The sequence below is a fragment of the Protomyctophum parallelum genome (assembly GCF_964188405.1).
Source record: "Protomyctophum parallelum genome assembly, chromosome: 3".
Classification (NCBI taxonomy): Eukaryota; Metazoa; Chordata; class Actinopteri; order Myctophiformes; family Myctophidae; genus Protomyctophum; species Protomyctophum parallelum.
Window position 1 is genome coordinate 11,239,411 of NC_139698.1, and position 20,366 is coordinate 11,259,776.

General features: G+C 42.4%; 1 protein-coding gene across 1 annotated transcript in view; it reads right to left on the bottom strand.

Annotated features, from left to right (window-relative positions):
* Positions 1 to 792: 792 nt before the first annotated feature.
* eny2 (ENY2 transcription and export complex 2 subunit) overlaps positions 793 to 20,366 on the bottom strand; it is a 78,957-nt gene continuing 59,383 nt past the window's right edge. The window contains exons 2-6 of the mRNA XM_083760936.1: positions 3,437 to 3,522; positions 3,199 to 3,276; positions 2,779 to 2,849; positions 2,172 to 2,246; positions 793 to 1,131 (exon numbers count right to left, since the gene is read on the bottom strand). Coding sequence (XP_083617062.1) covers positions 1,058 to 1,131; positions 2,172 to 2,246; positions 2,779 to 2,849; positions 3,199 to 3,266 — 288 coding nt within the window. The 5' untranslated portion in view covers positions 3,267 to 3,276; positions 3,437 to 3,522 and the 3' untranslated portion in view covers positions 793 to 1,057. The remainder of the gene's footprint in view (positions 1,132 to 2,171; positions 2,247 to 2,778; positions 2,850 to 3,198; positions 3,277 to 3,436; positions 3,523 to 20,366) is intronic.

Genomic DNA, 20,366 nt, shown 5'->3' on the forward strand with positions numbered 1-20,366 from the left:
TTTCCGTGTGAACAGGGTCACTCCTGTTTATCTTTTCATAATCTCCCTCTTTCTACCCCAATCTCTCCCTTCTGTCAGGAACACCCTGTTATTCTAGGAAGTAAAGCAGCAGCCGTCTTGTCATCAGGGGAGCATGGATGTTTGGATATAAGCACAGGGGATGTGTCATTTAGTCAAAGGACAACCTTATTTCAGTGCACGAGCCCAGTGCGTTTCAAGTTACCAGGGTAAATTGTCCATACAGCTCCATATATTCTGTCAAGCATTTGATAAAGACTCTTTTCATGACTTTGTGATATTGTTGTTTTGACTCTATCTTTGAAAGACTAGGCATGAAGTTGGCTACTGTACCTCTGAGGTTAGGCTACACATACACAGAGCTATGAATGAATGGAACTCTTTTGACAAGAGTGTGCTATAACCCATTCTGACCTGAGATCAGATTCATACGAGGTTTCCACTGGACACACATTGGTCTGATTGACCCATTCTGACCTGAGATCAGATTCTAAAAAATGTCAGTCGTTCTTCGATTTTTCAAAAATAGCAGACCTACAAGCTCGTATCGCGCCACTCGGTGGCGCGATATGAGCTTGTAGATCTGCTATTTTTAAATAGCTAAAGCATAACATGATGCCGACACCAAAATGGGTGCCCGGTCAGAATGGGATAAAGCCACTCAATTTCATATGAACTATGACAGCACAGATAATATTTGTCAACTTGAACATCACTCCAAAACGTTTATGTGCCAACCTAAATGTGTGAGGTCATACACTTGTCAAATAGGCGTAAGATATGCAATTAAAACTTTATTCATACAAGACATTTCATAAACAATTGAGAATTGAGTGTGCAAGGTACATGATGCATTTGACAACACTGGTTTAAATGAAAACAGAATCAAATAGGTAATGTTAGACATTCAGTTAAAACCAATACAAAAAACTGCGCAAACATCCAAAAGACAAAAAAAAGAAAAAGAACAAACTTCTACATCATGACAGCATAGGCAGGTGTGAAAATAACGTGTCAAAACAATGGATTGTTGTTTTGTTCATGTGGCATGCTGAGCCAAAAAGGATCTTATTCTCTGAAGAAGCTCCTTCTTGACACTGTCTGGCACTAAGGCTAAAAAGACAGAGAGACATTGGTCAGCATGACATTACAGAACAGCACAATTTACAAGTCCTCTAGCTAGCACAGTGGTTCTCAAACTTTTTCATTATTTGGCCATCTGATGATCTGAACTGATGCCAACCAGCCACAGCCCCACGTCCTGTCAATGTAGCAGCCGCAATTTGCAACACTAGATCTATTTCATAATGGGTTGAATCTAGAGTTTCAATACCCTCCATTGACAGCCCATAGATCCAAATCGAATTTCCGCTTGGATTAAACAACGTCAAACTCACCAACATTGCAGCTGTAGGGCAAGCTTGAATTGTCCCCTTTCATTCTGCAAAGCGTTTGTTTCATAAAAATCCACCATAGACATGCTATGAGCTACTTTGTCAAGAAATTCTGTGCGGGTGATTACGTTTTTGGAAGCGCTCGTCGAAGTCACTGAACGGCCCTGCGTACCATCCGTTTCGAATTTGCACATAATGCAGGAGGCAGCAGCACTACCCGTTAATAAAACCCCAAAAGAATTTATCACGGCATGGAATTTCTTAGCGGAAAGTAGCTCATAACATGTCTACGGTGGGTTTGTATGAAACAAACGCTTTGCGGATTGAAAGACGATAATTCAAGCTTGCCCTACAGCTGCACTGTTGGTGAGTTTAACGTTGTTTAATACAAGCGGATCAGAAATGGGCTGTCAATGGAGGGTATTTCAACTCTAGATTCATCCCATTATTAAAAAGAAATCTAGTGTTGAAAATTGCACCTAGTCAATGAATTTGATAGAACAATTCAGGCTTACAGAAAGAAACGTCTAGCAACGATACTGCATTCCAAACAGAATAGAGTTATACACATAGTGCACATTTGAGACAACCTGGCCGTGAGTGTTTTAAATTACATGCATCATAAATAAAATTCCTCATAGAACATGGCGCTCCCCTGCCGCTTACATTTAGCACAAGACATGGAAAAGATGTGTTGAAAAGCTACAGTATAACCTTGCTAGTAATATAAGTGAGCACACTGAATATAGCTCTACCTACCTCTTCCTTTGGGGGTGATTTCCACCACAAGGTCCTCTACAGTTACATGCTCCAAGCCCTTCTCTTTGATGACTTCTGCAATGAGAGAGAGAACACTTCATTACAAACTAGGATTTTTTTTTTTTTTTTTGCTAGCCTGCAATCTGGCCACCAGATCTACATGAATTAATCTAGACGACTTTAACACATTAAAACTGGGAAAGCATCAGGTTTTACTTTTAACCATAGTTTATACTTTGACTATTCAATACAAGCTCATGGTGTGCCACACTATAAGCTTGTAGATGGCAGATGCTAGATAGATAATTAGATAGATAGATAGATAGATAGATAGATAGATAGATAGATAGATAGATAGATAGATAGATAGATAGATAGATAGATAGATAGATAGATAGATAATTTATAAAATGCTGGAATAAAATATTGAGATGGGGTCTGCAGCCAAATACAAAATTTATTGGGAGTGGCATTGACATGAAAACTTTGAGCACCACTGAAACACCCTAAAAAACCGTTTAAAAGACATTTGTAGAATCAGCCTCAGGTCAGGTCTTCATTGAGTAAAGTGCATGCATTTTGGTATGAAAGGTGCTCTCATTTGTACCTTTGCAGTGAGCCTTCATTTGGTCCTTCCATCCACATTCAGTCAGCTTAGTTCTCAGCAGCTCCTTCAACCTGCCGACCAAACAAATCCAAAGTGCAGGTAAGATTACTGGACAGTCAGTGTGTGTGTGTGTGTGTGTGTGTGTGTGTGTGTGTGTGTGTGTGTGTGTGTGTGTGTGTACTGTCCAGTGAACAGATTAAAAAGTAATGTTCAGATGAATTGAATATGAAGGATCCCAATGGAAACAATTAAACCATAGGCCTATAGTGGTTTCTTGGGTTATAATTGTATAAATCCTCCTTGTATTGAACTGCACTTTACTGTGTGTGTCCCCCCCCCCCCCGCCTGAAGACTGTTAATACAATTAATAAAATCCATCAATCTTGTTGACATAACAAGAAGTCTGTCTGCATCACGTACCTCTCTCGCTCTCCCATTTCAGTCAATTTCTGGTTTATGGTTGCCCTCATTTTGGAATCTTTACTCATATTCGTGTACCTGCGAGATAAGGAAAAGGACAGCATGTCATTTATGGTTTGTTAGTTAGTTGGCGATGCATTTTGATAATGCTAAGAGTAGCTGCTAATTAGCGAACAACACTGTCGGCTAGGGAAGCTAAGTAGCATATAGCCTTTAACAAATTCCTTAAACCACTCACCCCAAGCAATAAACAAAATGAGCATGATGTGTTTACCACATCAAATTACCGAGGTCAAAATTGGCAGATTCAATTGTTATTGATATAACACAACAACCTAATATTCCTACACAAATCAGATTCCCGCATGGAACAATGTATCGGCTGAAGTAGTTCCTAGTTGCTATACCTACTTGCAAGTTGCAACATGTAATCCTCGTTTACACCACTAGATGGTGGTATTGGCCAACAGATGAATCGTTAAGGATGGCGACGAACGCTTCAGCTCTTTATGCAAGAAGAAGATGCTAAATTAAATCGACATTGATTGTCTTAACGTTGTATAATTCACATTCTGAATAGAGCATAGCAGTGGGCGTGGTTTTCTGGTTCCACCGAAAAATCGTCCATTCATTATTTACCATAGAGATTTACAAAAATATTATATAATATCTATTATTTTAAGCCTAGAATCAAGCCATCCAGGATCCTGGTGAATCATGACCATAAAACCTTGTTCACAGAATCAAAGGTTGTGATTGATTGATTGATTGATTGATTGATTGATTGATTGATTGATTGAATACTTAATACAGTTTAATAACAGTTTGCAAGTACAGTACAGTACAGTGGAACAATTAATACAATGATGCTAAAAGGATAACACAAAAATCCCTAAGGGCTTGTTTCCATTGTGGTGGGGGGGGGGATTGATTGACTGACTGACTGACTGACTGACTGACTGACTGACTGACTGACTGATTGAATACTTTCCCAGCCAGCACGCCCACTTGGTGCCCATGCGGGATACATGGGTACCAAGTGGGAATGGGCTTGAACTGGGCAAATTATGAGGGTCCCACGTGGTCTACACGTGGGCTAACTGGGCATGGGTTGGAAGTAGGCAAGCCCATGAAGGTCCCACATTGTCTACACGTGGGCTAACTGGGCATGGGTTGGAAGTGGGCAAGCCCATGTAGTTCCAACATGGTCTACATGTGGGCTAACTTGCATGGGTTGGAAGTGGGCAAGCCTATATAGGTCCCACGTGGTCTACGCGAGGGCTAACTGGCATGGGTTGGAAGTGTGCAAGCCCATATTGGTCCAACATGGTCTACATGTGGGCTAACTTGCATGGGTTGGAAGTGTGCAAGCCCATGTAGGTCCAGGTAGAACCCACTGAAAGCCCACATGGGCAAGCCCAGTTAGGACCCACTAGGGTCCCACATAAAATTGCCTAGTTGGGTCCCCCTTAGGGCCCATGTAGAACCCACATGGGCAAGCCCAGTTAGGACCCACTAGGGTCCCACATAAAATTGCCTAGGCGGGGCCCAGGTAGAACCCACTTAAAGCCCACACGGGCATGCCCAAATGGGAACCATCTGGTGCCCGCTGACAAGCCCACTTGAGGCCCATATAGTTCAGCCCACCTTGAAACCATAAGCTACCCATGTCAGCCCCACATCAATTGCCAAGGTGGGGCCCACCCATAGAGTATTAAAAGGATAGAGACTGATCTGGCGCGAAGCTCCGCCCCCTCCTCTATTCATGTCAGTGGAAGTTGCTCAGTGGCGTTTTGAAGCACCCAGGGGGACCGTCTATTTCCGCCTTTTTGGGCGCATTTCCGCATTTGACCTCCAAAATTTGGAGGTGAAATGCGGAAGTGCAACCGAGCGCTCAATGTTAAAGCCCAGCTGCACGGGGTTTCCTCGTCATGAATCCACGGGTCCGCCTGCAGTCCTTCCTCTTACCACTAGGGCCCAGCGCTTCAACATTGGGATGCCTAGCTGGCCCCTTGGGCCCACCTAGGACCCAGGTAGAACCCACTTAAAGCCCACATGGGCAACCCAGGTGAGAACCATCTGGTGCCCGCTAACATTTCCATGTGGGTCCCATATAGTTTTCCCACCTGGCTCCCACATAGGCAGCCCACCTCTAAACCATATGGGACTCACGTCGGTGTGCTGGCTGGGTAATAGTTTGCAAGGACAAGTACAGGTAAGTACAGTACAATACTGTCTCCTAAAAGGATTTATTCAAGAAAGCATTATGACTTGTTTCCATTAGGGTCCTTTTATACTCAATTCATCGAAAAGTGAGATTGGTTGTGACATCATAGGTAGATAGTCTACAGACACAATGAGACAGTGGGACAGTAGCCTGCTTTTGTCTGGAATTTTGGACCTGGTGCACTATTAATCCTAGGCTAAAATGTAAAAATGTTCCTGTCTACTATGTTGAGGGTCTTTGGTAAACATGCATTATCGTAATTGATTTGAGTCTTATTTCTCGTAATGTGGCTCTGCAGCAAGGTCACAACAACAAATGCAATAGGCTATGCGCCCTGTTCTTTTGTTGTATGCTTTGTATTTCTGTGTACTGTGGATAACTGTCTATCTGCAAAACAGGCGACCACATTAAATTATCTTATTATGCCCAGGTATAGGACTATATCAGTGGATTTGCAACGTTGCGACAGATATGCCTTTCAGTAGTCTGGGCTGCTTCTAAACCCACCATATCCTTTCTATTCCAAATGAATCCCAATATTTTCTTTTAAAACGACCCTAAGGACATCATTTCAGTTGAATCAATGAGGTGTGTCCACTTTTACGTTTCACATATCTTTTCTGCTCTTGGGCATTACAGTATACCTACGCTCTGTGAGCTTCTGTTATCTAATCTATCACAAGTTTTGGTCGAGTGAAGGCTCAATGGAAGGGTAACGAATGGATTAGTTCTATTTATTTGAGATGTAGAAAAGAAAGTGTGATATTAGAAATCTTCACACAAAGCCACACATTTTTCAAGAAAGCAGACAATAAAGACAATAAAGTAGGGATGTCTGATATTATATCCCACAGTATTGTGTCACAATAAAATAAATATTGTGTTAATTCCACGACTGCATATATCGGTATCGTTTGATATTGGTATCGGAAATTAGGAGTTGAACAATGTCAGGATATTGACTATCGGAGAAAAGACAAAATAAATCTGACAATAAAATTAAGATAAGACCGATACTGACTTTGGCTGGTGTCGTTCAAAAGTAGGGAAGTGCAACGATAAGAAATTGCAGAATAAGCAAACAAACAAACAAATCCCTAATGTTGAAGCCATGATTGATAAATATATTTGTTGGTTGTTTTTTTTTTTTTTTTTTTTTTGCCTTTTATTGGTAGATGTACAGTAGGTAGACAGGAAACGGGGAGAGAGAGAGATGGGGGGAAGACTCACAGCAAAGTTCATCGGGATCAGGACTCGAACCCGCGACACACTGTCATGCAGGATTACCAGCCAAGGTGCTTGGACCACTAAGCCGGCCCAGACCACCATGAATGAACCACTTAACTTAAAGTCAAACTTTCTCCGGAGAACAAAAGACATTAGATTGTCTGACTGCCTATCTGCTCAATTAAAAATCTGGAACTTTTTGGTCTCTATAGTCTATAAAGTTGAAAACCGTCAGATTTAAAGGTTGGAGGCTGAGCTCTTCAGTCTTATTTCATAGATGCTATATGACAGCCTACCACCACTTCTGTTCTGCTCTGCTCTGCAGCTCAGTTTAATTAAACACTTTACTGACTTCTGCAAGGCCTGTACAAGTTTAATAGCCCACGCTTTATTGAACTTAACCCAATAAGACCGGCAAAGTATTTGTGTCATTTCTTATTTGAGCTAAAACGCATTATTTTATACTTTGGCTATGCAAAAATAGCAGATACACATGAATTTGGGAAAAATGTAATACCGGTATGTATTGTATATTATTTTTAAAGCAAATCATTGCTTCTGGGAGGTCCCTGGAAGAAAATATTTTTAGATGGGGGTCAGAGGCCAAACGCAAATAACTTTGGGGCCCTTAATTGACATGAATAAGTTTAATCACTTTAGCAAGTAGCAACATACGTTTTTCAGAAAACTGTAGAGAATCAGCCTCAGGAGTTAATGAGTTAAAGCTCCCTATAGCAGAGTCAGAACATTTCCCAAACTGACAGGTGGTCCAAAGATTTGCATTGTTGGAGACGAAAGACCAAAGACGGAGGTATAGCCAAGTTTGAAGAGAGGGGTTTCAAAGCTGTTACACATCCAGAGAGACAGGCTCTCATGCCCCTTACAGAAAATGATGGTGTGAGAATACTTTTTTTATTGCTCGTACAAGGTTGACTCCGTTTAAATTTCATGGCTAAATAACCGAATCTGTCTTCTGGAATCTCGTGGAGAATTATTTCCCATCTGCCACAGAGCCATGGATTGAAGTGGATTGCCATCTCCTGTGTGAGGCGTCTATGCCGTGCAACACTTTATGACAGACTGATGGATGGGTTGCAGGTTAACCTTCCTTGTCAGCGGGTCTAGACTCTAGAGGATGGAGAGAGACAAGCTGTCCATCAGCAAGTGAAGTTTGATTTAATTAACAGCTGGCATTTTAGTCGGTGGTGGTTGGACGTGCAGAGGATGATGACATGATTGTGTGTGTGTGTGTGTGTGTGTGTGTGTGTGTGTGTGTGTGTGTGTGTGTGTGTGTGTGTGTGTGTGTGTGTGTGTGTGTGTGTGTGTGTGTGTGCCACTCTTTAGATTAAAGGACCTGCTGTCAGTGATCTGCCTTTGGAGATTGAGAGGGAAGGGACATAAGGTGTGTGAGGAATTGTCCCCCCAACCCACATGCCGCGAAACCATCCTTATCTCCTCTCCCCAATCCCCATCCTCCACAAACTGGTCGAATCCCCATAGTATACTTTAGCTTTAGCTTAATTACCAAAGTTATCTGGCCGGGAGCAGCCCAATGCAGCTGGACAGCATGGGGGGAGGGGTGGCGGGCGAGTGGGTGGGTGAACTTTCAGCACAGACGATGCATAGAGACTCTCTCTGAAAGGCTTCTGCATGACTGGGTGACCATAAACCACCAAACTGATGCAGGGGAAGAGAAAGTTAAAATAATCTTTAAAGAATATCATAACTAGACTGATGCAATCACCCCAAGATACTTTTATGGTTTGCCTTGCCCTTGTAGTCAACAGCCCTGCCCTTTTCCAAGAGGCCAATTAAGCTACTGATGTGCTAATAACAGTTATATGTTACTCCAGTTCACGCTTGGCACTATTAACAAAGCAAACACCCACACTTCCGTGAAAGCAAGATGCAGGCAGGGAAGAGTGAACCAGCTGCAGCAGCCCACACGTTGTCTAATGTTCATTAATTGTCTAGTAATGTGATGACAAATTATTCCTTTTCAACGATCATAATTAACACACAATCAAAGGCAGTGTTCATTTAACTGACAGTGTAAAAGTGGACACTTCTTACACTCGGATTTTGCTTCTTTGAGGCACCAGCCTAATGATTCTTTCTATTTGATACTTAAACAGAAGGAGCAAATATATTATTCAAGCTTATTGAGGTTGTGAAACCGTGAGGGTGTGAGGCTCTTGTGGTCTGCCTCAAGTTCTCTGAGTCCAGGGAGGAGGGAGCAGGTGCTATTGCAGTTTGTTGGATATGATTCATCCCATTCCATGGATTTTGTGGAGTAAAATAACTCTGTATTCAGTCTCTCCAGTCAGCACATAAGGCAACTACTTCACATAGATCAACCTTTATTGTTCCCAGCCCCAGGTGTCATATAGCAGCAACAGCAGAATGCATAAAACACAGGAAGGGTGCAGGAGGAGTAGAGAGATAGATATGAGTAAGAAGAGGGAAAAAGTTACAACCTGGTCCGCAAAGCCATGACAGATAAGATGGGAGGCAGTAGACGGTGTGTCGTGACTCGTGAGGCACATAACAAAGTAAAAAGAAAAACTGAAAGGAAGCTAGCTGCATAACATAACCAAAAGTGTCCCTGCAGGGAGAAAGAGACTGTATCAGCCACAACTTTATAGACTGGACCCAGGTGTTACCAGGTGTTACCAGCACTGACCTGACAACCCAACAACGATATGACAACTACTGTAAGTAGACTGATTTGCAAGAAAAAGGAAAATCACAAAAATACATATATCGTCTATGAACGGATATTAGTACAGATTACTGGTAGTGGGGGGCATGGTGGTGCCTGCAGTTGGTAGCGCTGTCGCCTCACATCTAGAGAGTCCTGGGTTCGATTCCCGCTGGGGGCGTGTTCTCTCCTCAGTGCCCATACCCTAGGTGGGGTTGACAAAAGGGCCTTTTTGTGTGGATGTTTTTTTTCCTATAAGTTTTTGCAACCCATTTTCTCACCCAGTGTCAATTATCTAATGTAATCCTGGGTGCTACACTTCCTCTGCCAACTTGGGGGGGCAGCGGACTGACCTCATGCTTCCTTCTATGCATGAGGAGTCCAAGCTGCTTCTTATCACCTGACAGGGGGAGTTTCCCCGGCCAGACGTAGCGCGTGGAAGGAACACGTTATTCCGAAGTTTCCGACCAGTTCCTTTCCCCTCCATCAGGTGCCCCAGCTGGCCAGGGGGAGGTCGTTTCGAGACCAGGATTACTGCATGTTTTTTGTCAAGGTACCTACCCTAGGGGACACGGGGAGAACATGCACACAGAAAAGCCCTTTCGCCAACCCTACCTCGGGTGTGGGCAGTGGGCACTGATGGAGGGGAGAGCACGCCCCCAGTGCCTACACAGCATCCCCAGCGGGAATCGAATCCAGGACATTCTAGCTGTGAGGCAACAGCACTATGGACTGTACACTACCCTTAACTGTTCCTCTATTTACAAACTACAATTAGTACAGAATACAGCCGCTAGAATACTCACCAATACAAACCGCAGAGCACACATAACACCGGTACTGGCTGAACTACACTGGCTCCCTATCAAATATAGAATCGATTTTAAAATCCTTTTAACAACATATAAAGCACTACATGGCCTAGCCCCACTTTATATTACAGATTTATTGGTGGCAAAACCAAATGTAAGACCCCTCAGGTCCTCTGACAAAGGCCTCCTGAATAAAAAAACTAATTGAAAACTAAGGGGGACCGGTCCTTTGCAGTGGTTGCTCCCACACTGTGGAACGCCCTACCCCTATCAATTAAAACTGCAGAGTCTGTTGAAGGTTTCAAGTCCAAGTTAAAAACTCATTTATTTAGGTTACATTTTATCTTGTAAACGTTTACTTTTAGTTTGACTATTACTGTTGTCAATTTATGTTTCTGCTCTTACTCTTTGTTGTTTGCTCCTTGTGCCTTTGTGCCTGTTTTAACTTGATTGTTTTTACTGTACAGCACTTTGTAACTTTGTTTTGAAAAGTGCTCTATAAATAAAATGTACTTACTTACTTACTTACTTACTTACTTACTACCGACTGTGCCACCGTGCTCCCCCTTTCTGTGTGGAGTTTTTATGTTCTCCCCGTGTCCCCTAGGCCTAGGGTACAAAGGTACCCTCACAAAAAAACATGTAGTAATCCTGTTCTCCAAGGGCAGATTCACACGGGACACTGACTTGGCAGATGTTGTGGTAGTGTGAATGCCTTGTACCGTTCCCCGGACCACATAACATTGAAATAATAATAATAATTAAAAAGGATAACCGCTAGTGGAAACAAGGCTGAAGGCTGATATGCAGTGATATTCAACTGGTGGCCCGCAGGCAAAATTCGGCCCATGGGGAGTTTTCTTGTGGCCCTGGACAATGGAATTCCATATTCAAAAAAATATATCTTCGATAGTTGGTTGTACAGGATGAACATTTTGAATGTTTTTCATAACTGTTAACTGAAACTCTTTACTGGTTAATAATTAAGGCGTTCACATCAAGGCATGTTGCTTGCTGTCCACTGTGTGCTATAGCCTAGTACAAAATGATGTCCATTGTTACAATATGTGCTATAGGACCAATGGACCATCATTTCCATTTTGGTGACTCATAACTGCATTTACGCATTTTGATGTTTGATCATTTCTGTGCCAGCTAGACCTTTCATGCACATGCAGGCTTTGATTTTGGATTTGAGAAAAAAGGAATGATGTATTTCAATGTGTCCTGTTCACCGGGCCCTGCAGGCTTGGAATGGTCTTTGTGGGAAGAACAGTGCAGCCGAGCTGGCATGGAAGTGTTTCCATGCATGTTGACGTGTTTCATGAATCTGTTGAGAGTCACGGCATTCAGCCCGGGACGCCCTTGAGAGATTGAATGAAACATATGACTATGTGTAAAATCCAATGGGTGGACATAGAGAATTATTTCGTTGGTGTGATGGTCAAAATCCAGAAATAGCTGAAGATGGCATGTTAATTAAAGAACCACCTCACCGATTTTCAGCCTATCTTCATATAATTGATCCTCAAGTTTGACCATTTCTCTAAGACATTATTGTTATTGTGTGGTTATTGTAATTGTTATTATAATAGGAGGGCTGTGGGTAGTAGAGACAGAGACAGAGACAGAGACAGAGAGACAGAGACACAGAGACAGAGAGAGAGAGAGAGAGAGAGAGAGAGAGAGAGAGAGAGAGAGAGAGAGGATGATGTGTTTCATGAAGAGCATTATGACATTCTGCCTCGTACACTGTTGAGTGATTGGAGTCTATACTCAAGACTCAGAGAAAGTGGTTGCTGCAAATAGAGGGAGATGGCATGTGAAGGACGCACTGCACTCCCAACTCCTGTTGTGGTATGTCATGTTGATGTGAAAAAAAGTAGCCAGCGAATCACCACAAACTACTTGGAAATGTAAGCTAGATTTTCAAAAAGTTAAAATCAGTTAAAGACCTGATATGTGTACTTTTACTATATGCTCTTCTTCTGTCCTTAGACCTTCAGCTCCGTTGCAGCAAGCCAGTCCAGTGTGTCATTGTCTAGGTCAATTAGCCCACGATCACCATTCGGTGGCTGGTATATAGGGCAGCTGGTCAGCACGTGTTCCACATGGGGGAGATGAAGACAGCCTCCACGTGGCCTCCCCCGCAAGTAGCTAAAGAGTAGTTGCAAGGTTGCATGCTCTTTAAGCGAAACAAGTCTTTAGAACGTCCACCGACCACAGCCCCAGAGCTAGCGCTCCTCCAGCTCAACGTCAAAGGTCTCACCACTGCCAAGATCAACATCCTTGAGCAATTAGTCAGCAAAAACAACGTGACAGTGATCACCCTGCAGGAGACCCACCAGGAAAACAAGAACATGAGGGTCCCTGGGTACACCTTGGCCGGCCACATCGCCAGTAAACATCATGGCATGGCCACATTATGCTAATTTAACACGTTGACCCAAGGGTCAATTTAACTTTTACTGGAGTAAAACTATCTGTTCTTTTACTCAAGTATGGCTCTCAAGTAGGCTACATTATATACCACTGTTTAAAAAAAAAGATAACTTGCAATGCAGAATTTGGAGCATTTGCGTCATTGTTACATAATGGCTACCTCCAGGCATCACTTTAGATGGGAAGTACCTTCACACCACAAAAAAATAAATAAAGTAATTTTACAATTGTGGTTCGGGTCCCTGCCTAATCTAGTTGAAAACCCCTCATCTACAGTGTCCTAATCTAAATCTCACCAGTGACAGAGAGATCATTTCTCCATCGAATAATATGTGTTTGCTGTTTTCCTTGGCCTGCTGAATGTGATGCTGAGTGAGGATTATAATTATTCTACATAGCGAGACAGCATTCCTGGCTGTGTATACCTGTAACTCCATCCATGCAGTCAAATGCAGGGACCAGCTGTACTGTTAAGCCCAGCTGTGGATTAGGCTCTGAAATATAATTATTTTCAATTTCTCCCTATATGGGCATATAGTAAGATCGCCTCGCTCTCAATGAGCTTTACATGAGTAAAATCATGTGAATGCATTGATTTTTCTCAGTTTATAAGGGTTTACAGTCCTATATTGTGACTGGCTACTGCTGAAATAGCCTGATGAGTCCAATATACCAATTTATACTTTGTAAAAAAAAATGTGCTGAAAATAGTTCACAACGCGTCACATTCCATTGTGTATTCGGCACATTATGGCACATAAGTATGAATCAGTCTATAATCGGCCACGGTTTTGTAAACCTGATGTGGGAGAAAAACATCTGGAGGTAAAGTTGTCAGTGAAGTAGACTGGATAATATGCCTCTTTGTTGCAATTCAGACGTGTGATAATACGTTGCTGCTTACATTTGACAAAAGCTGAGACCCCTGCACTGGCTGCACACACATGCGCGCAAACATGTAGTTTTACAATTAATTTATGACCACTGCATGTACAGTGGGGCGGCGGTGGCTCAGGGGTAGAGTGCCTGGATGGTAACCGTAAGGTTGCCAGTTCGAACCCGGGCTCCCCCAGAGTTACTGTCGAAGTGTCCTTGAGCAAGACACTGAACCCCTAATTGCTCCCGATGTGCTAGTTGGTGCCTTGCATGGTTTCCGCTGCCATCGGTGTATGAATGTGTGTGTGAATGGGTGAATGTAATGCACAATCTCTGTAAAGCGCTTTGGATAAAGGCGCTATATAAATGCACCATTTACAAGGACACAAATATTGAAGGTGCAGTGGAGTATAATTACAGTATGAACCAGTGGCATGCGGTAGGTTTTCACAATACAGAGCATAGTACGGAACGGCAGTTCACTGGAGTAGAACTAAGTAGCAGCATCTTTGCCATAATGGTGGCCAGTGATAGCAGCCAGAGACAACACAGCGGAGCCCCCTTTTTGGGCATCCTATGTTGTTGAAGCCCTCTTACGCACTCAAGCATGCGCACGCACGCACGCCACACACACACACGCATGCACGCACTCACACGCACGCACGCACGCACGCACGCACGCACGCACACACACACACACACACACACACACACACACACACACACACACACACACACACTTTCTCAGACATGCTTACAGTTAACACTATTATTACTCTACTTACAGGACAGCGGAATAATTATGTTCATTTATCATTCCCCCCGGTGACCATTCATTTTGTGTAGTAATTGATGTCTTCAGAATTCTGAATACATTTTGAAGTAATGCATTCACTAAATGCTTTAAGAATTAGTTCCCAGCCGGCCAACAATCAAACCGCTGACTTATGGTGTCAGGCCTTTTATTCGCGCCCTAATCACTCCGCTATCAGTTTGCCCCAATTCTTTGAATCTTGAATGTTGAATCAAGAAATGCTGAATCACGAAAAGAGAGCTGAGACAGAAGGCAAAGCTCTCTGTCTACCGAGCAATCTTCGTTCCTACTCTCACCTATGGTCATGAAGTGTGGGTCATGACTGAAAGAATAAGGTTGCGAATACAATGATGCTCTTCATTTCAACAAGGTAGAAATATATACTGTAGGTTACATGAGTAGCCTATATATTTCTATAAAGTGCAGTGCTACTCGGCCCATGCATGCAGGTCTTATTGTTGTACAGCCAGACATCCAGAAATAATTATAATTATAACCGAGGAGTGGGAACTACTCTAAGATAATTGCTCAGAAACGCCTCCCAGGCGCTGTGACGCGTTGTGAGCTTGTAGATCGACTATTTTCAGTGTAAAATCTGTCATTACGACGGTGTCACAGTCTGAGTGGGAGTGTGGGTGTGTCTGAACCACCTGCATTCTATCCCCTGCAATCATGCTCACAGTATTTAAATCTAGGGTGCGTTTGGAAATAGTGGTGGGCGGTGACGTGACTGACGTCACAGAGTGAGTTCAGTGTGCCTTATTTACGAACGACCACAGCTCTGACGCATTCATTCCGGTGCGCTCGGAAATGCGCCCTGAACGCACTGGTGTGCTCTCTTGTCGTTCGTTTATTCAGTGCACTCGGTGCGTTGTCGTTCGAAAATCCAGTGCGCTTGCGCACCTGGTGTGCCGAGTGCCCGCACTGAGCGACCCTACCCTGAAGCTGGGGTCGTCTGGTGTGAATGCGTCACAGCTGTGGTCGTTCGTAAATAAGGCACACTGAACGCACTCTGTGACGTCACCGCCCACCACACTCAACAAACTGACCACATTCCCGGTGCGCATTTCCGAACGCACCCTTTGTCTCTCTGCAATCCTTGCCAGATTGTCTTGTGACCTTCCAAGCACCCAAGCACTATTCAAGCCTTGCCTTTGCCATACTGATATCTGTTTTGCTTTTTCTAGACCACGGTTTTTGCCAAGCCCTTGCCGATACTTATGCCCTCGCTGACTGCCTTTGGATTTTGACCTTTGCATTCTACTGTTTAGATTTTTTTGCTTGCCCCTTGCCTGTTTTTTAAGTTTGTGGATTAAAACCCGTTTTCAGTGACTTTGTGTCTGCATCCTGAGTCCTTTCCACGTGTGCCTGACAGACGGCATCAAGGCCCGCCAAAATACATTTTAGTCGACTAAATCAACTGTAGATTTAGTCGACTAAAATTGTATGATATTTAGTTGACTAAAACTAGACTAACACTAAAATATTCCAGGTGACTAAAATACGACTAAAACTAAATGAAATTTCATTCCAAAGACTATGAGTAAAATAGACATTTGCTGCCAAAAACAACATTGATACTGTGTGATGAAAAGATCTACACTACAGTATTGTATACTGTACAATTGGGGATCAACAGTATATTGATCCCTGTTGTTGACAAGTGGACTGGACACAGATACATACGTTTTTTTTCCCTGATGTGAACATAATACAGTAAAGCCTCCTTCCACTGCACACAGAGCACGTGAAGCAATCACTGCTCTTAAATACAATCACTCTATAGCTTGTCCATGCTTGGCACTTTTGACAGCATGATGCCATGGGACATAATCTGTGTGTCTGTGCGTGCATATAGATATATAATTGTCTGATATATCAGTCAGTCTTGATTAACCCATTCTGACCGGGCACCCATTTTGGTGTCAGCATCATGTTATGCTTTAGCTATTTAAAAATAGCAGATCTACAAGCTCATATCGCGCCACCGAGTGGCGCGATACGAGCTTGTAGGTCTGCTATTTTTGAAAAATCGAAGAGCGACTGACATTTTTAGAATCTGATCTCAGGTCAGAATGGGTTCATCAGACCAGTGTGTGTCCGGCGGAAACCTCGTATGAATCTGATCTCAGGTCAGAATGTTTTAATAATAGAGCTGCAGTGGCCAGTGCTTTGACTTACAATGGGGGGAAAAGTAATTATAAAATGTTGCTACTAGATTAGATGCTTATCTAGCCTGTGGAGCTGACTACAACCCACAGTGTCAGTACACTTGAAATTATGCCAACTCTATTGTTTCTAAAGCATGACAAAATGTCTATTATTTCCAAGAAAATGGATTCCATTAATTTCAGTACGGTAGGAAAATGTAAATTTGAAGTTACAGGATAGCAGATTATGTTAATGTATGATGCCCCCAGTGACCTTTGCTTTTGTGTAGTAATTGATTGAGTCTTCAGAATTTTGAATACATTTAGAAGTAATGCATTCATTAAATTCTTTAGGAATTAGTTTCCAGCCGGCTGACAATCAATGAAACCGCTGACGTGGTTTTATCAGGTTGTCCCAATTATTTGACTGTTGAATATTGAATCAAAAGCAACATTTAAAATGTCCCTCTTCAACTTGCAGAGACTTGAAACTTGAAACACTATAGGTAATCCCGCATGAGATGGGTAATCACTTATTGTCTCCACCAGGCCGAAGGCATGGGGGGAGAGTATGTTTTGCACTCCGTCCGTCCGTCCGTGTGTCCGTCCGTCCGTGTGTGTGTGTGTGTGTGTGTGTGTGTGTGTGTGTGTGTGTGTGTGTGTGTCCGTGAGCAGCTAATCTCGGCCACCGTTAACCCGGTCGATGCCAAATTTTGCACACAGACTCCCTGGATGCCAACGATGAACCTCTGCCCCAAACTTTCCAGAACGGCCTGTTATAGCGCCACCAGGAGGACGCTTTGTGCAAAACAAGTTGTTGCACAGTACACCTACAGATTTTGTCCAAACATCACGCAAATTGGTACACAGTCTCTCTAGAGCCATTCAACGAAACCGGTCTTTCAGAGTTTTTACTTTTGTTGCCCTTTTATCCAACCACCAGATGAAGGCAAGCTGCAATGTCCTACATTCCTATCCTGGTGGAGACCTGTGCCCAGAATGGCACTTTTTCTAGTTTCTTATTTTTTTATTGTGTACTATTTTTGGGCAATGCTGTCATAATGATGTTATTGCATTTCTTTCTTCAAATCATCTGCGGTGCATCCCGCTTGTCCAAGCAATACTTGTATGCATGACTTTGGAGAAAACAAATATACTAAAAAATAATGGGAAAATGTTATGTTTATTTATGATTATGGCCGCGTAGCTCTCAATAGACAGTGACATTATATTGGTCTTCTAGAAGCCCTTATTGAATTCGGATAGTAACCAAATGCCTTTGCTTTCCTAAACGAGACAGAGTAAAGGGGTGATTTGTTGCTGGTGATGAATGGGAGGGGGGTGGGGGGGTGTTGGGGTAGACGGAACGATGTGATCGCTCATGCTTTCTTGTCTGGGGTAAGGGGGGGGGGGGGGGGCACCAATGCTCCCAGAGTTCATTTGCTGGAAGGCTGGCCATTCTTGATTAATGGCTCACTTTGTCACTCGTGTCTCCTCGCACCCGACCTCACACACTCACACACACATACAGTTATTCTATAATGTATGCACGTACATCCGCATGCACACAGACACGTAACACACAAGCAGTCGGTATAAGGACAGGTCTTTTGTGAAATCGTTTTTAAATTGTTCTGCTAGCTGCTATCCAAAGACAGTAGCAGCTATCCTGCTGTCAGTGATGAAGGAGCTGAGGTGCAGTGTTTGCCGCTAACGGGATGTGCTGTCACAACTCTGCATCCATCATGGCGTTGATGAGCCTGGGTTCACCATGATTCACCACTACTTATGTCTGTGCAGGATGAGAAATGAGCACCATTTGCATAGATTTTCTATTTTGGTGTGGCTTGGCAGTTTCGGTTTCAATTTGCAGTGTTACCCAAAGTGCTTACATAACCAGAATGTGTTATTGAATGGCAACCATCAGGCCTGTGTGTATAGGCTGTATGCCCTGGAGGAGCTGGCTATCAATGAAATGCATCCCTCTGTCTGTGGACTGTAATTTGGCACAGTACATTTTCCTGTTGTTTTATGTGAATTGCACCACACATACAGTAACTTCATAGTCATATTCTTTCACTTTTTGCTGCAGTTACATCATGCATGCTGACAGCCCTTCACAGTAGGATAGTATTTCAGTCTTGACAGCTCAGTGCTAGAAAAGCCATTTTATTAACTATAAATAAATAAATTATATTATTATATATTAATATTGGTGAGCAGTCTCACCAATACACTTCCCTATACTAGTGTAGAAATTGAGGCATTGACTTTCTCAGCAATTTAAGACCAAGCAGAGAGCCCAAGGAAAACAACGCAACTCTGAAGGTTTTATTTTCAGTGTTAAATTAACACTCACTGCACATTCACTATCTGAATTAACCGTGTGTGTATAATGGGCATTTGAGCTAGAGCCCTATTTTAATCGTAATTTCACCTACAACATAAGGCAGAGAGTCAGATAAACATGATTCACTGACACCCATATTTATTCACCAACACTCCTTGGGCTATAAACGGCCATAGCAGCAGCTACTTGACATCATCACATTTGTGATTATGGCTATGCCCGTTTTAGCCTAAGGAGTGTATTTTGTGCAAAACTAATGCTTGGAATGGATTCAGCATCAAAAACCCCTAGTTTGACATGTCACATGCTACATAAAGCATGATGAAATTTAGATTTATTCCCCTTATAGGTTGTTAATGGTATGGTCAGAAATGATGCCAATGCAAGTTGGCATCCGGCAGTTTCTACATACTAAACTTTTTTTTTTTTTTTAATACTGTTTTTATTAGGCATTTTTTGTATATGACAACTTCAGAATATCTTTGACAATAATAATGAGTTATTCAGTTATATAAAATGAAAGATAATGACAGGTAATGTAAATTCCACATACAATACATAATAAAAAAGATATATAAATGTGATAAAAACGAAAAAACAAAAAAACAGTTAAACAATGACAAATGTGAACAGACAAACAAAACAAAGACCAATGCAGGACAGACACTCTTGCTCTCAAAACTTTCCCAACACGTGTTGTAAATTAACTGAATTACAGACATTTCTTTTTAAATGAGAAAAAATAAAATAAAGAAAAAATACTCAGTTCCTTTTTTTTCTTTTCTTTTCTTTCCAATTTTCTAATATGTTATCTATTGTGTAGGAGGGGTTAGCGTGCACCTATTGAAATGGTCAATGAAGGGTTGCCATGTCTGGTAAAATCTATCTTCACTCCCTCTCAATTCAAACTTTATCTTTTCCAATTGCAAGTAGTGCATAACATCTTTCATAAGTGTAGTGTGAGTGGGAGCCTGTGCTTGTTTCCAATTCAACAGTATCAGTCTGCGAGCCAGTAGTCACATATTTTACCATGTTATATTGGAAAGTAGACAGTTTGACCCCGGGCCCACTGACCCCCAGAACTGCTGTCAGTGGATCCGGGTCAAAAGGTCTTCCAACAATGTCTGACAGTGATTTAAATATACTTTGCCAATATGATGTTAGTTTAGTGCAGTGCCAGAACATATGAGCTAGAGTGGCCGGCGACTGGCCACATCTGTCGCAGGCTGGATTCACATTTGGAAACATTCTGTTGAGTTTTTCCTTTGACAAATGTAACCTGTGTAATATTTTAAACTGTATAAGACCGTGCCTGGCACATACTGAAGAAGAGTGCACAAACTTTTGAGATGTAGACCATTGCTCGTCAGTGATAGATATTCCTAAGTCGTTTTCCCAAGCAGTTTTTAAATACTCCAAGGAGGCATTATTATCTAAACATGAGAGAGAATTATAAATAATAGAAACACCTCCTTTGAGCAATGGGTCAGGTAGAAATATAGATTCCATTGATGAGTTGGGAGGTATGTTTGGAAATGAAGCAGTGTGTTGTGTTAAAAAATGTCGTAT